This window comes from Pipistrellus hanaki (assembly GCF_964339955.1).
Source record: "Pipistrellus hanaki genome assembly, chromosome: 3".
In the NCBI taxonomy this organism is placed as follows: domain Eukaryota; kingdom Metazoa; phylum Chordata; class Mammalia; order Chiroptera; family Vespertilionidae; genus Pipistrellus; species Pipistrellus hanaki.
The window spans coordinates 25081435-25097411 of record NC_140505.1 but is presented as its reverse complement, the minus strand read 5'-3'; the positions used below and the strand labels follow the sequence as shown (position 1 = coordinate 25097411).

Here is a 15977-nt window from a genome sequence, read left to right as displayed (position 1 = left end):
AACTCTCATCCTCCCTTTTCAGCTCCATAAAAACATTTTCTAGTGCCACCAGAACCAGAAACCATGATTTCTACTTCTAAATTTGTCTGAAATATTTTGAAGACAATGGTCCCCATTTCTCAACCTCCCCTAAAAGAGAAGTTCCCAAATCTATTCCCTTCCCAGAGACCCTCATTCAGCAGGCCTATGGAGAGAAGAGCTTTACAGAGACTGAGAGTAATCCTCCAAACCTATGATCCACGGGCCTCTAACATTGGCTAAACATGGAAAGGATTTTTCTCACAGTAGGCAAATGCAAATAGCCCTTGAAGATTCAGTAACATCACCACCCCCAGTGTCATCTTTTCATCAACCCAAAGCCAAACTTTACCCCTGACAAATTCCACAGACTTTTCATTTTCCTTCAGGAAAGTATTCCAGAGAATCTGGTGTGTGCATTAAACTAACACAACTGTAATAGCTGGGAGCCTTGCCAGTGTTGATGGCAACGGTGCAGATGGAGAAGGAAATGTCTCCATGTTTCGGGGGCAGGAGATCCTTAGCAGTTTTCAAAAAATTAAATTCACTAAGTCACTGGAATGTGTTGTTTGTTCCCACTTAGAAGCAGCAATATGCAAGGATATAATTCATCTGCCAAAAATGTTCTCAAACTCAGAATAGCTGTTTGGATGGACCCACACAACCCATAAACCCATAATTCGAAACCCGAAGGTGGAGTCACTGGCTGCACAGGGATTCTTCTTCACTTCGTATAAACAACACACTGAGGGCCCCACTGCCGGCTCTGGTGTGCTTCCCCCACACAACAAACCATTCCCCCTCCCCCCACCTGCTAACACATATGCCGTCTCACTGTTCACATTTCTGGTTTCTCACTTCCCACCCCCTGTAACTGCTGTGACTTTTAGTTGCCATCACTTCCTATCCCCTGGGTGTGGTCCAGGGCCAGCAGCAGAAGCTCCTGAAAGTTGTTAGATATGCAAATCACAGCCCCACCCCAGACATCCTGGGGCAGACATCTGTTTTTAATAAACCTTCCAAGTGATTCTTAGGCAAGCTAACGTTGAGAAACAAGAATGTTTTTAATTCTACAGCAAACATCTCAGTCTTAAGAACTGTTTGATGTTGCTCTTTCTGACCTGAACCCTGTCTTCCTCCAATTCTATCAGTAAATGTTTTCTAGGTCTCCTACCTCAGTGAATAGTTACTTCCATGATCACCTTGGGCATGCCTCTCTAAATAAATTTAAAGGAAGGTGGTTAAAAAAAAAAAAAAAAAAAAAAAAAGTGCTTTCCAAATATTTACCCACTCAAAATCCTTGATTTGTACTCTTCTGGTGCAGTATACACTTTCCAGTCCATCTCTTATAAGAAATTGTCTCGGAGGCAAACAAGCAGTCACGTGTGTGTGCTTTGTTCCCAGTGCTGTCCAGCCCTGGGCATCGTGAGCATCTGGGGAATATCAGTTTGCCACTGAGGATAATGCTCTGGCTATAACTGCCCCGTAAGCCAGAGCCCAAGTGAACATTTCCCAATTCTCACTCAAACTAAGCAACACAGACTACAGCAAGATGCCATATGTGTTCAGGATCATTTCCATACAGAATAAAACAGCAAGAGCAGCCGTTACCAGAGGGATTTCTCCACGATTTTGGTCCTGAAAACCTCCTCTTGGTCCAGGTTCACGGTGCAATAGCAGTCTCGCATCTTGTTTGGCCCCGGGTAAGTGGGAAGGTTTTTGGCTTCACCTGAAAAGCAAGTGTAAATATGTCGTCAGCATAGCATATAATTATTTGGTCCCCTTGCCAATCACAGGCACGTTTCCAAATAATGGATTTATTTCATAGCAAGGCACCTGCTTTCACTTTTCTACATTCATTAGGTCTTCATAAGGTCATGGTTTTCGTGCTACCACAAGTCCAAATATTGATGAACACACCATCTGTGGTGCTAAAAATGCAACGTTGCATTCACAGTAACCTCTACAACAAATTGATTAAAGTAGGAATCCATCAACCTGGGAATTAAGGATTTTTATTTTGTTTTACTCACATTAGTCTCTTTAATTTTTTTAATGTTTAAATTATGGTAACATATATATATATATATATATATATATATATATATATAATGTTAAAATTAATCATCTTAAACATCTTTAAGTGTACACTTCAGTAGAGTTAAGCATATTCACATTGTTGTGCAACCATCTCTAGAACTTTTTCATCTTGCAAAACAAAACTATGTACCCACTAAACAACTCCCCATTTCCTCCTCCTCCCACCTCCTGTAAACACCCTTCTACTTTCTGTTTTTCTGAATCTGACTGTTCTAGAAACCTCATAGCAGTGGAATCATACAGTATCTGTCCTTCTCTCTCTGACTTTTTTTACTTGATGCCCTCAAAGTCTAGCCATGCTACAGCTTTTCAAGGCTAAATGATATTCCATTGTGTTTGCACCACAATTCACTTAACCATTCAACCCCCAGGTTCCTTTTTATTTTTTATTTATTTATTTTTTTTTAATATATTTTATTGATTTTTTACAGAGAGGAAGAGAGACGGATAGAGAGTTAGAAATGTCAATGAGAGAGAATCATCGATCAGCTGCCTCTTGCATACACCCTACTGGGATGTGCCCGCAACCAAGATACATGCCCTTTGACCGGAATCAAACCCTGCACCTTTCAGTCCGCAGGCTGACGCTCTATCCACTGAGCAAAACCGACTTTGGCCCCAGGTTCCTTTTTATTTTGAATTTAATTTGAAAATATCAGTCAAAGTTGGGGCAATAATTAAGGAGAAAGACTCTTTATTGATGAGGGTAAACTATAAACGACAGCTGTTTAAAATACAGAGTGATTGATCAGTTAGGAAAAAAAATCAAGAAAGAGAGAGCTGCTCTAGGTTGAGTGTCCCCTCCCACAAGTCCCTTCCTTCGCACACAAGCACATTTGGAGAAAAGGGAGGAACCTTCAAGGTAGCCAGCTTGCCCGGCCCGCTTTGCAGAAAATGTCCACCATGTCACAACCCCCTATTTGACCCTGGGTCTATCTAGAGATCATTATCAAAACCACAATGGCGAGCATCCTCTGCTAGAAGCTCAGATTAAGCATGAGGGCTTGTCCAAACAGCGCTGTTTACTTGTGAACGGAGAGTGAGCAGGAATGAATGAGAGGTGGCTCTCAACCGGGACAGCTGATGCCCAGGTGAAGACCCCTGCCTGGAAGAAATGCCTCAAACATGCTTTCACCTCCCAGAGTCTTCCTTGTCACCAATCATTTCAGTTCTAGAGATGCCCGGCTCTGGGCATGCGCAGGCACCACACTCGGCACTAGGAAGAGAGGACAGGCGTGAGCACATAGCACCAAGCCAACAACAGTTCAGGTAGAAGCCGATGATTTATTTCTGTGCCGAGAAATCTTATTTCTGATACACAAAGGTGTTTTTTAGGATTTCCAAAAGTTCCGGTGGTAATCTATGCCTGTGGACATTTCCGGCATGAGACCTACCTTCTTCTCTGGGCCTCAGTTTTCCCAACTCTAAAAGGAAGAGCTCTCCAAGGCCCCTCTAGCTTTGAGACTTTTCTAATCCAATTGGTTCCAGAAAGTTTTCTTTCTCATCAAGGAAACATCAATGACTATCCATTGGTGAAGAAAAAATAAATTACAAATAAATGTCTTTTTATAGCCACTATTATCCTTAAAACACCTTCATATCACAAGGCTTCCTTCCAGAATGTGCCATTTTTACATGAGCTGAGCAAATGAAAACATGGCCAATCTGGGAAGAGGCATTTGAAACTGAGCCAAGCTTCGAGTCAGTTGTTAAATGTCAAAAGACAGATTCTCTGAAGGCTTCTGGCAGATGTGAAAGGTCATATGCGCATATGCATATGCATGCGGAGTGAGTGATGAACCCACCATCAGAAAAGGGTAGGACGTGACTCCATGGGCATCTGCAGATAGGGAGGCGGAGGGAGAGGTACAAGGAGCAGCAGACACAGGTTCCTAGTGACTGTTCCTTCCGCTGAGTGGACCTGAATAGGCAGCCATAGCACACACACCAAGCTCACCATGGGGCCTGTCAGTCTTCCAGTTCTGTTTCTGGAACTGATCATTTTTGCAGTGTTCACAAATCTTTAACCTCAAACCAGCCTGAGTTTATTTCCTACCGTCACCTTTATGATGTGAATTGGGGCTTACCATATTTTCCTTTGAAAATTATTTATGGCCCCGCCAGTGTGGTTCAGTGGTTGAGCTTCAACCTATGACCCTGGAAGTCACAGTTTGATTCCCTGTCAGGGCACATACCTGGGTTGCAGGCTCAATCTCCAGTAGGGGGCGAGCAGGAGGCAGCGATCAATGATTCTCTCTCATCATTGATATTTCTCTCTCTCTCTCTCTCTCTCTCTCTCTCTCTCTCTCTCTCTTAAGGTGGTGACTGGCAGGAAAAGAAAGAAGAGCTTTCTCTGAATAACATATACTTAAAAACGTGGAAATGCCAAATTATATTATTCTGATATGAATGCAGTCTCATCCACATTCCTCCCACCTTACAGGCTCCCAATCTGGACTGTTATAGAAACATCCTTGTTGCTATGACAATGGCAACACTAGAGAGCCAGCTAGTGGACCTGTGCCAACATTAACAAACCACTCAGACCAGGAGGGATGGGAGCAGCAGCCAGCACCCGCCCTGGACCATGGAATCTGCCCAGGATCCTTACAGTTGGGAGCCCTTAAAGCCCCACAGCAGAGCAAGGGTGGATGTCCCAGCTCTTAGGGCTTACTTCACCTCAACCATACTTACAACAGATTTGTTTCTTCCATGCTGATTATTTATGCCAAAGGCTAGAGGTTGCATCACTTCCTAACTACATGTTACGGGTCTTTTTTTCCTCTCTCTGAGAAAAAGCATTTTTCCCTCTAGGATGTAGACACATTTACATAAGAATATAAAGCTGGTCCTGTTACACAGGAAGTGCTAAACTGTTTAATGAATGGATGAATAAATGACTACAAAAGAAAAGTTAACTCTGGCTTCATTCTAAGAAGCAAGTAAGTAATCATTTTCGTATGATTCTTCCTATGAACCACATCTCCAAAATTAAGTGTTCACCAACCAGAACTGTTCATGGGTAGATTTGCTAACGACAGCAAATTTGGTGTGTGATGTCATCTCTGAACACCTAATTTCCTAGCAGAAGTAAAAGGCAGCACTTTAAACACGGTAACATGAACAGTGCCGAATGGCAATCTCTGATTCCTAATTACAGGAATCAGGCAATGGGTAAGGAAAACACAGGTTAGGCTCTGAAGGCGGTCATCATCCCTGACCGATGATAATTCCTGTGTAAGCTCTCAATGAAGAGCCAGAAAGACCCAAGCCTGCAGGCAGCTGGGGAGAGGGGAGAGCCATGGGTGAATAAATGCCTGTGCCTCACTGGAGGGGCTGTGGGAGGTCTCGGTGCCACACCCGGGTTCAGCTCTGATAAAGACCCCCCTTGCCTGTCTGCAGGGCTGGCTTCCCTGGAGGGCACTCAGGAACATGGCCCTCTATGCCCAGAGAGGGGATGTCAGACACCAGGCACTCCGGGAGGAAGTAGCGAGAGCTCAAACCCATGTCAGCGCTAAGGGTGGTCTGATCTTGTTTGCTGCCCTCCAGCACCTAGCACGGAGGCCACTGTGCTCTCACCACACTCACAGAAGAGAAGGATGGAGGCAGGGATGAAGGAGGCATTGGGAGGAAGAGCGAGGGTCAAGGGCTTTAACTGACAAAGCACCATTCTTCCAGCTGTGAGCCGGGGGCCAACACCAACACAACCGTCTGGGAGCAGACTTCCCAGATGTGCTTGAATCCACCAGATGTCCACACAACTCTGGCACTTTCAGCTCGATTACAGATCAACCTCGCTAAATACTACATAGAGCTGAAACCAGTTTGGCTCAGTGGATAGAACGTCGGTCTGCGGACTGAAAGGTCCCAGGTTCGATTCCGGTCAAGGGCATGTACCTTGGTTGCGGGCACATCCCCAGTAGGGGGTGTGCAGGAGGCAGCTGATCGATGATTCTCTCTCATCGATGTTTCTAACTCTATCCCTCTCTCTTCCTCTCTGTAAAAAAAATCAATAAAATATATTAAAAATATATAAAATAAAATAAATACTATATATGGGTCTGTGAGCCCAGGGCACTAGTCCCGTAAGAGCAGCCCCCTCCCAACCCAGAGGCCTGCATGTTGGAAGCAGATGTGAGAAAGAATGGCCGCTCCTAATGCTCCCCATCTTCAGGCAGGCCTTCCTGATTTAGAACGCAAATGGCTCTACAGATTCTGGTAGCCAACGCAGCTTCTTATAACAAAATAAAAGCTCATTTCCCCAAAGAGATCAGTTTCATGATTAAAAATTCTATTTCCTTGAATATATTTTTGGCTGCCTTGCTATTTTAGCACTTGATATTAAATAGAACAAAACCCCATAAAACCAGAGGAGATTGGATTTCTAAATCAAATTATAAACAGCCTCCTCGACTGCATACTGATTTAGAGGTCTGGAAGACTCCATGCCGAGCTGCCCGGATGCCCGCAGAGCATCACCCAACGGCCGTTACAGCATCCATCTGCTCTCCGGAGGAGACCTCTAGATGAACAGTGACTTACATCTATTTCGAATTTCCTCCAATTTCCAAAAAGGGTAGGTAGTACACTACGATATGAAAGGCAAGTATTCTATAAGGCTATTAAACTTGAAATTAAAAGTTTAAAATATGGTAAAAGGAAGGAAAATTACATCTATCCATCCCCAAAGTGGGTGACTCAGTGACTGAGTGCCGAGCTTCCTAGTAGCTATGGTACAAATGGGAATATGGTGGAGCACATCATTCCCATAATGTATTTTAAAACAAAACACACCAGTTCTCCAGGAGAAAGCATCTTTCTACAGCAAGTCCATGGCTGGCATTAAGTGATGGACTGCGCATATAAAAGATGCAGCAATGTGCTCCACATATTTCTTCTGTCCATCAGGAGACATGGGCACACAATATGAATTGCAAATCCTGTGAAGAGTTCTCAGCAGAGGAGGTGGGTGATAACAGAGGAGGGGCTGCTTTGGACTGCCCCATCTGATCCAAAGCAAGATCTGCACACTCTGGACAAATTCCGGCCGGCATTTCCACTCCCAACACCTCTCCCAGCCATGCCTGACCTTGTCTGCCCTGTGCCTCAGCTCCTCAGAGTGCTGGTCTGTATGCCAAGATGCAACCGTCCCTAGAAGTTCCCATCTCCTCCCACAGTGGCATCTGGGGTCACCTTGAGTAATGGGAACCTTGAGTAATAAGAACTTCCTGACTGGATGCACAGCCCAGGGGCAGGCTGCAAGTGGGGGAGGAGGTACTTCAGGGCAAAAATCTGTGGCAAGTCTGCAATTACAGACCGCAGGGCTGGCACCCTCCCATCTGGCTCCCCGGGACCCTGGGCCCCCCTCACCCTTACAGCCTAGGAACTGTGCTCCCCTCCCTGAACACCCCTGAAGTGTCTCCTGCTCCTTCTCCCTCCTTTTCCCTCCTCCTCCCTCCTCCACTCTAGGCTGTCCTGTTGTCATTAATGCAAGTCCATGGCTGGGACAATCATTAAAATTTGGTGGGGCACTTTCAATGTTTCTCTGCTTTCACAGGATGATCAGAATTGCTATGACAGGAGTGGGTGTGGGGGAAGGAGACCTCAGAGTGCATTTTAGGCTCCCAGACAAGAAATAAAAGCCCAGGATACTAAGAATGGCAGATGAAAAATCGTCCACTTCTCCATTTTCAGATTAATTTTATAGACAAGAGCACGTTTCCAGAATTAGATTTTCAGTTTTGAACTGAATTCAATCTATTCAGCACCTAAAAACACACAAAGCATCAGCTAACTTTGCTCTTTCACTTAAAATCTGGTATTTTCCCAACAGGGAAAAAGAAAGCATGCTGTATTCTCCTGTGGTTTTCCAAATATGCTAGATATGAAAATAGTGTTCTTGACATTAACTCAATCCTGAAATGAAAACTGTAAAATTATGTCAAGAAAAGGAATAAAGAAACCACTAGTTTCCTTTTAATTTTAAAATGTTGCATTGTATGGGTATTTTTTACTCCTTGGAAACGAAAATTTTATGTCTCCGTTTACAAAATAATTTTTCTCATCTAATGCTCTATTTTCTATCTAGTGGCTATTAAGACCAGAAAACAGCAAGCAGACCATCAACAATTTAGACACTTATTGCTAAGGTGGAGATATTATGGAAACTTCTGGAAGGTGATGACCGTGGGAAACTACAGGCTCTCCCCCAGGCAAGCCCGGGGCCTTCGCCAGAGCAAGACTCAGGGAAGGGAGGCCACCTCCACATCGATCCCTGTGCAGCTGGACAGTGAACAAGAGGTGCCAATAACACAGCCCACGCAGAACAGAAAGCATGGTCTATGGGATGCCGCCAGTGTTACAGGGAACTGCAGACTGGGAATGCATTTCACTGGACGTCCCCCCACCCCCACCCCCACAAGAGGACTGATCATGTGACCCAACGAAGAAAAGGGAAGAATGCCTGGTGAACATCTGAGTAAATACCTTGGAAACTGGCCTGGAGAAGCCCTGGGCCAACACCTGGGCTAATGCGTGGTACACGCCCAAGAGTGGACACCAGGCCCACATGGCCATAGCAGTCATTTTCTGCTATAGAGGTGCCTCTGCATTTTACATCTGCTGGTGTGTGCGCATGTCTGTGTACATGTGTGTGTGTTGACTGCTGCTTTTTAAAATAGCTTTATTAAGACAGGCTCAGCATACACTTGAAGTATATAGTCCAACCTCCATCAATGTTAGAACATGTTTGTCCCCATACTGGAAACGGGAACCCATTTACTGTCATGTCCTCTTTCTTCTCCTCTTCCCATCCTCCCCAACCCCACCCTCCGCCCCAGGCCCTGGCAACTACTAACCTACTTTCTATCTTTACAGATTTGCCAATTCTCGGTATTTCATACAAAAAGAGTCATAGACTATGCGGCCTTTTGAGTATAACCCCTTTCAGTCAGCATGTTTCCAAGGTCCCTACGCTCCACAGCCTGTGTCAGACTCGGTCCCTTGCACAGCTGGGTAACATTCCATGGTGTGAAGGTAGCATGGTCTCTTCATCAATGTTCATCCATTCCTCAGGTGATGGGCATTTGGGATGTTTCCAACTTTGGGCTACTGTGAAGAATGCGGCTCCAGGATCTATGTACAAGTGTTTGTGTGAATATGTTTTGAATTCTCTTGGTTATATATATGAGAGTGGAAATGCAGGGTCACGTGGTAACTGCGTTCACTTGTTTGAGGAACTTCCATAGCAGCTGCACCATTTTACATTCCCACCAGCATTGTACAAAGGTTTCAATCTCTCCACATCCTCACTGACACTCTTGTCCGACTTTTCAATTATACCTTTACTTTGAATCAAACAAATAGCAGTTTTCTTTTCTTTTTTTTTAAGTATATTTTAATTGATTTCAGAAAGGAAAGGAGAAAGACACAGAGAGAGGAACATCAATGATGAAAGAGAATCATTGATCGGCTGCCTCCTGCATGCACTAGGGATAGAGCCCGGACATGTGCCCTGACCAAGAATCGAACTGTGACCTATTGGTTCATAGGTCGACACTCAACCACTGAGCCACACTGACCAGGCTGGTTTTCATTTATTTTATGATGGCAAAATGGGGGTTGGCGACTATGGCAACAGTTTTATCAAGATTAAATATTTTGGGCACATGTCCAGACAGATAATGAAACTGTCTCCGAAGAGCACAGATGAAGTTCCTTCCGCATGGCAGCACGTCCAGGATGCATCACTGTGCGTTTCGTGTCCCATTTCTGACCAGAATAGGGACCTCCCCGGCCCCCAATCCCAGCATGAGAGACTCTGGGTTTACATACACTGCACACGGCCAAGCACTGGCTTTGAAAACACAGAGAAAAGCATGTCACGCAAGAGAGCCAGACTTGACAAGCAGGCATGCGTGTCTGCAAGGGCATCTCTGCTGGAAGCGCGGGTACTAACCACACAAAAATGAAATCCATCTGCTTCCACTCAGCTCACCAGAGCTGGCCCCGAGTCGTGGGTACAGAAAACAAAGCCAGTTCCCTTTTCTAGAGAAAACTGGAGAGGTTCCAGAGGCCTGGTTATGACTCCGGTTCGGAGTTTTTGATTGTTACTTATATACATGTTTTTGTTGTTGTTATTGTTCAGCAGTACCAGGAATGCAGGGTAGGAAACTTCCAGATGTAGGAGTCCAAGATTAAACATTAAGAGTCTGTCGGTAGCCCATGCTCTCTAGAAATAGCCTTGTTTAGTAACCTGTGTCTTAATCCTTTGAGCAAGCAAGATAAATATAAATAACAGCATCACTAATAGTTCCTGGTTTATTCATTTAAACTCCTCTGTCAACTCCCTGCTATGAAAAACAAAGACCCACCCCCAACTCCCAATTTCTGTTGTTAGACTGTTCTTACATTGTCTTATCTATTTTATTTACAAGTTGATTCTAAATCTGGTAAACCTACAAGATCAGTAGGCATTCTGAGCACCAGGGTTACCTGACCTGGCCAAAGACAACCACTCCCCATTTGTGGTGGCCGCTCCCCACTAAAGCATTCTGGCCTCTTTCATGTCAGACACTGCTTCTTCTCACCCTCTGCCACCCTGTTTCGTTCCTTTTTCATTTGGCTGGAGCACCTCCTCCAGGCACTTGGTTCTGGGTGCAGGAGGATGCATCATTGCAACCCAAGTGTCCTTATAATTTGACAAAGTATATAGTCATAGTCAGGTTCGAGTTAACATGAAGGCACTGTTCTATGTGTAAGAGCTCTTTAGAGCATTAAATGGTTCAAACGTAAGTTCATCCTGCAGCCTCCTTTGCAGGTAACAATGTCACGAGTTCCTTGTTCCTCCCGGAGACTTTGGGAGCACATACAAGCTGGTAAATGACATAAATGGCAGCACATGCTTCTTAACATGGTTATTAACAAGACGTCTGGGGAGATTATCAGTACATTAAGAATTCCCTCCCCTCTTTAGGGCTGCACCTTTATTCATTAAGTGAACACATTTAACCCTCCCTCAAGGATGCGCACTTCGGTTATCTTCGGTCTCTGGCTAGTACCAGGATTGCAGCAACAAATAACCATGCACAGAATCCATTTCTGTAGGTTAAACAATAAACGCCTGACCTCGGAATCTCTGGCACAAAGGATAATTTGTAATTTTCATACAATTTTATCATAGTGCCAACAGTTCTCTGTATAGTAGCAATTTACATTCCCACTACCGTGTTTGAAAAATGCCATTTTTTTCTATATCATTGCTAGTAATGAGTTATCAAAGCTGTGGGTCTTTGCTAATCAGATTTGGGGGAAATGGTGTGTGTGTGTGTGTTGCACTTTTTATCACAGAGGATTCCTTTTTTAAAGAATCGAATTGTATTCCATTTATTCAGAAGTTAAAGCCCAAGACACCTGCACAGCTTTTCCCTCCTCTGTTCTCCATAAGCAAGGCCCCCACAAGCCAGCCCTGGCAGAGGCTGGGCACAAGCCACTCTGATGGGATCCATGGAAACAGTGTTTAGGGAAACGGAAATCATCTTTGCTGTCAAATCCTGATTTTTCCGATGATGCCTGGACCCTCTACTTCTAGCTCTGTAGCCAGCGGAACCAGATGCCGCAGGCCTGGGCAGCCCGGATGCTGTGGGCCTCTCCCTGCCCTCGGACCAGACCTGCTGGTGAAGGGCCAAGGACCAGTTTAACAACTAGCTGTCACCGCTGCAGTGCAGGTTCCTGGATTCTGACAGCAAAACATTCCTCATGGTCTGCATTAAGTGCTTCTTGAAGTTAAGGGAGGAAGACAATCTGGGAAATACCAAATCTGTGGAAAGGCAGGGTGCGTACTGCTACCATAAGCCCACGGACTGGTCTTGATGCGGAAAGCAGGACACCTGACCTGGCCAGAGACAACCGCTCCCAGTTAGTGGTGAAACGAGAACCGAGTTTATTTTTTTTTCAACATTCAAGATCCGAGTTTATTTTTTGGAAATAATCAACATTCAGTTTCCTCATGCTCTTTTCCGCCCTGTATATTTTGGTACTACTTTTGCTTTCCTCTCTTTTCGCCCACATCATTCTGTAAAAGAGTCCTGGCTTGAACTTGAGAAAGAAAATGTCTTAGATGTTAACAAATTCAGTCTTCCATTAATCCATGTAGTGCAAAACACAAGTTCTAGAAAGAATTTTAAACAGACGGCATTCCTTTGTTCATTCACGTCTAACCTGAAAGGGAAACCACCTAAATAAATACGTCTGGACACACTGTGGAATATTCCAGGTCCATGACTCACACGAGACTTCACATGGAATGACCTGTCTTTCGTCTGTTACTCTGGGGCCACAGGGGACTCGGGGAGGCCCTCCTGACCAAAAGCTTGACATTTTCACAGGTGATTTATGACCTTTGCAGTTGGCCAAATACACAACAGGCTCAGTTTCTCCAGCAGTTCTGATTTTGTAGTCCAGGCTGTCTTTGACTCTTCCTGGGGGGACAACGAGGGTCCCCAAGAGTGAAGGCAGTAATGCCCCCACCAGCTCAAAGCAAAGCTATTTGCTCATCCAACTTCACACGTAAGAGTAACATCTGTGAAGATGCTTGTGTGTAATTAGCCTGTTACTGTGCATGTGTGGCATCTATTAGGATGCATATGGTTAACATGCCTGTTACTATTCCCATGTGGGCAGGTGTAATCTCTGTGGGGATCATGTGTGTAACATGCCGGTGATTGCTCCTCAGTAAGAAGGCGGCATTTACGGAAACCCTGGCAATATCGAACTTGCATTTGCAGAAAGCAGAGAGGTTGCTTCCTCATAACAAATCAATAAAATCCCTCCTTTCTTTTCCTTGCTCTCAGCAGCACAATGAGATACTACTTCACGCCACGAAGACAGCTAGAATGTCTTTTTAAGGAAAATAACAAGTATTGGTGCGAATGTAGATAAAATGGGACGCCAGTGGGAATGTAAACCAGTGCAGCTATTGTGGGAAACAGTTTAGTGGTTCCACAGAGTTAATCAGTTACCGCATGACCCAGCAATTCCACTCCTATTTTGATATACTCAAAATAACTAAAAATAGGCCTCCAAACAAAACCGCGTACATGAACGCTCATAAGAGCTTTGCCGCCAGGAGTAACCACCTGAAGATGGAAGAAACTGTCAGAAAGAACAAAGAAATTGCAGAAAGAACAGAGGCCAGGTGGGTATCTGTGTCCTGCACTAGCCCAGGGGCCAGCATGGCTGGGGTCAAGGGGCTGGAAGAATTATAGGAGCCCATGGTCCCTGCCCTGAGGAGCCCCAGGTTAACTATGAAGTGCCAGGTGGAAACTGCCCTTGGAGACTGCAGACTGGGCACAGCAAGGTGTGGTAAGAGCACATTCTGGCTGGGGAGTCCAAGGCTTCAGAGAAAATGTGACCCACTGCGGGCCATAAGGGAGATGAAGGAAGGGCAGGTGAGGGGGAAGCTGACTTAGATCCAAAGGAGACATGAAACCCCATGAAATGTTGTAGAATGCAGGCTTCCTCCTGCTGAGCAAGGGGAAAGGCAACTGGAAGGCAATACGGGGCAGAGGAAGAACCTTCGGAGGGCTATCAAGAATAAGGTAGCCCTAACCGGTTTTGCTCAGTGGATAGAGCATCGGCCTGTGGACTCAAGGATCCCAGGTTCGATTCCAGTCAAGGGCATGTACCTTGGTTGCGGGCACATCCCCAGTAGGGGGTGTACAGGAGGCAGCTGATCGATGTTTCTCTCTCATCGATGTTTCTAACTCTCCCTTTCTCTTTGTAAAAAATCAGTAAAATATATTTAGAAAAAAACAACAACAAGGTAACAAAAGTTTTAAAATTATTTAAAGGAACTGGCCAGTGTGGCTCAGTCAGCCCATGCACCAAGAGGTCATTGTTTCTGTTCCCAGTCAGGGCACATGCCCAGGTTGCAAGAGACTGCTGAATGATGTTTCTCTTTCTTTGGTGTTTCTTTTCTTTTCTTTTTTTTTTTTTCTTTTTTTAATATATTTTATTGATTTTTTACAGAGAGGAAGAGAGAGAGATAGAAAGTTAGAAACATTGATGAGAGAGAAACATCAATCAGCTGCCTCTTGCATCCCCCCCCTCCCCCCCCCACCCCCCCACCCCATACACACACACACACACACTGGGACTATGCCCTCAACCAGGGTACATGCCCTTGACAGGAATCGAACCTGGGACCTTTCAGTCCGCAGGCCGACGCTCTATCCACTGAGCCAAACCGGATTCGGCTCCTTTGGTGTTTCTATCTCTCCTCCCTTTTCCTTCCTCTCTCTAAACATCAATAAAAACATTTTTAAAATAAGTTATTTCTGATGGGATACTGGCTGTTCTTTTAGCTGTGACTCAGCTGCACAAGAGGAGAAAAGCTCAGCCCAGTCTCCTGGCCCACAAGGAGACACCATGAGATCCTGACCCACCAGCACATTTGGATGGAGAGTCCCGGGCATGAGTCATGCTCAGACCAGCATCCCATGCTGAGTGACCCTCCCTCCCCTTGCAGCCTAAATAAGGCTGCTTCAAGCCTGGCATCAACTGCTGTCACACACACACACACACACAGAGAGAGAGAGAGAGAGAGAGAGAGAGAGAGAGAGAGAGAGAGAGAGAGAGAGGAGCCCCTTGGCACTCCAACATCTCACACAGGAAGTCAGGGTTCTCTTCGCTAAGCTCAAGAGCTGTTTGAAACTCCAGAATTATTTTTAACATCACTGTTGGTCTAATTAGGCAAGAAACACTGCCAAGTGTACAAGCCGGCTGCATTTGAAGGACATGGGCCATTACGGATGAGACCTAAGCTCAGGATATTTTTCTTTTTTTTACTTTGTTGAAATAAGGAAGAAACTAAAAGGCAGATAAAAGAACGTGTAGGAGACTCAACTCTAACTTTATCTCCCCGTTAGGATCACCCTTTCAGAGAGGGAGCACACCTGCCAGATCACTTGTATGGAACTCCTGTGCCTCCTGTCCTCCCCCTCCTCCTCCTCTCCCTGCCCCCGCCCCTCCTAATCCTGTCCCTCTTCCCCTTCTCTCCCTCTCCCTACCTACTCACTCCTCCCTTCCTTCTTCCCTTTTTTCACTGCCTCCCTTCCTCCTCCTGGTCTCCCCTCTCCCCTCACCCCTTTTAGAGATGTGCCCAGCCACCTTATATTTAAAAGCAGAGAGTGATGGAGAATCCCTACTCCAGCATATGCAAAAGAAGCAGGAATCCAGCACTGATCAGATGCACCAACAACAGTGCTGCTGGCTTCGCAGACCTCGCCAGGCAGAGGCTTCGCTTTAGGCCCTCCCACTCCACCCATTCCATCTGTGAAACTGCCCTGAGGCCCACGGCCTTTACCCTGGGGTGGTCTGGGCTCCTCACCACACTAGATGGCATCTGTTTGTGTGTGTTTCTGAGACACAGGCTATTCTGCCTTTCCTGCTTCGGGCGCCATTCCGAGATAAACCTGAGCCTCCGAGGGCCCTTCGTGCACAAAGGCGCTCACTTCCTTAAGGAAGTGGACTGCATTCCCCGGGGCTTCCTGACACAGTGTCTGCTTCCTCTGAGAAAGCCCTGTTTTCCGGCTGGTGGAGGATTCCCCCGAGGTAGCGCCCCAGGGACTCAGACGCAGGGTGCTGGGATGCTGGCAACTAGGAGGTGCCCACTGCCGAGAATGGAGTCAAATGATAGTCCCGAGCCCTGACTATAATTCAGAGCACAGTCTTAAAGACTGGCCTGGCCTGGTGGGCCTTCATAACTGGACGTGGGTCTTCCGAGGTCGGGCTCCTGATCTAAACCATTCCTGCTCACAGGGTCTCCAGGACTGAGGGCCAGATGGATCCCTGTGCTGGCC

The 15977-nt window shown here is 45.7% G+C and overlaps 1 protein-coding gene across 1 annotated transcript in view; it reads right to left on the bottom strand.

Annotated features, from left to right (window-relative positions):
- The window catches only part of RASA3 (RAS p21 protein activator 3), a 118497-nt gene that overhangs the window by 77763 nt on the left and 24757 nt on the right, over positions 1–15977 (bottom strand). Inside the window, exon 2 of the mRNA XM_084879822.1 lies at positions 1630–1747. Within this exon, the coding sequence (XP_084735948.1) occupies positions 1630–1747 (118 nt within the window). The remainder of the gene's footprint in view (positions 1–1629; positions 1748–15977) is intronic.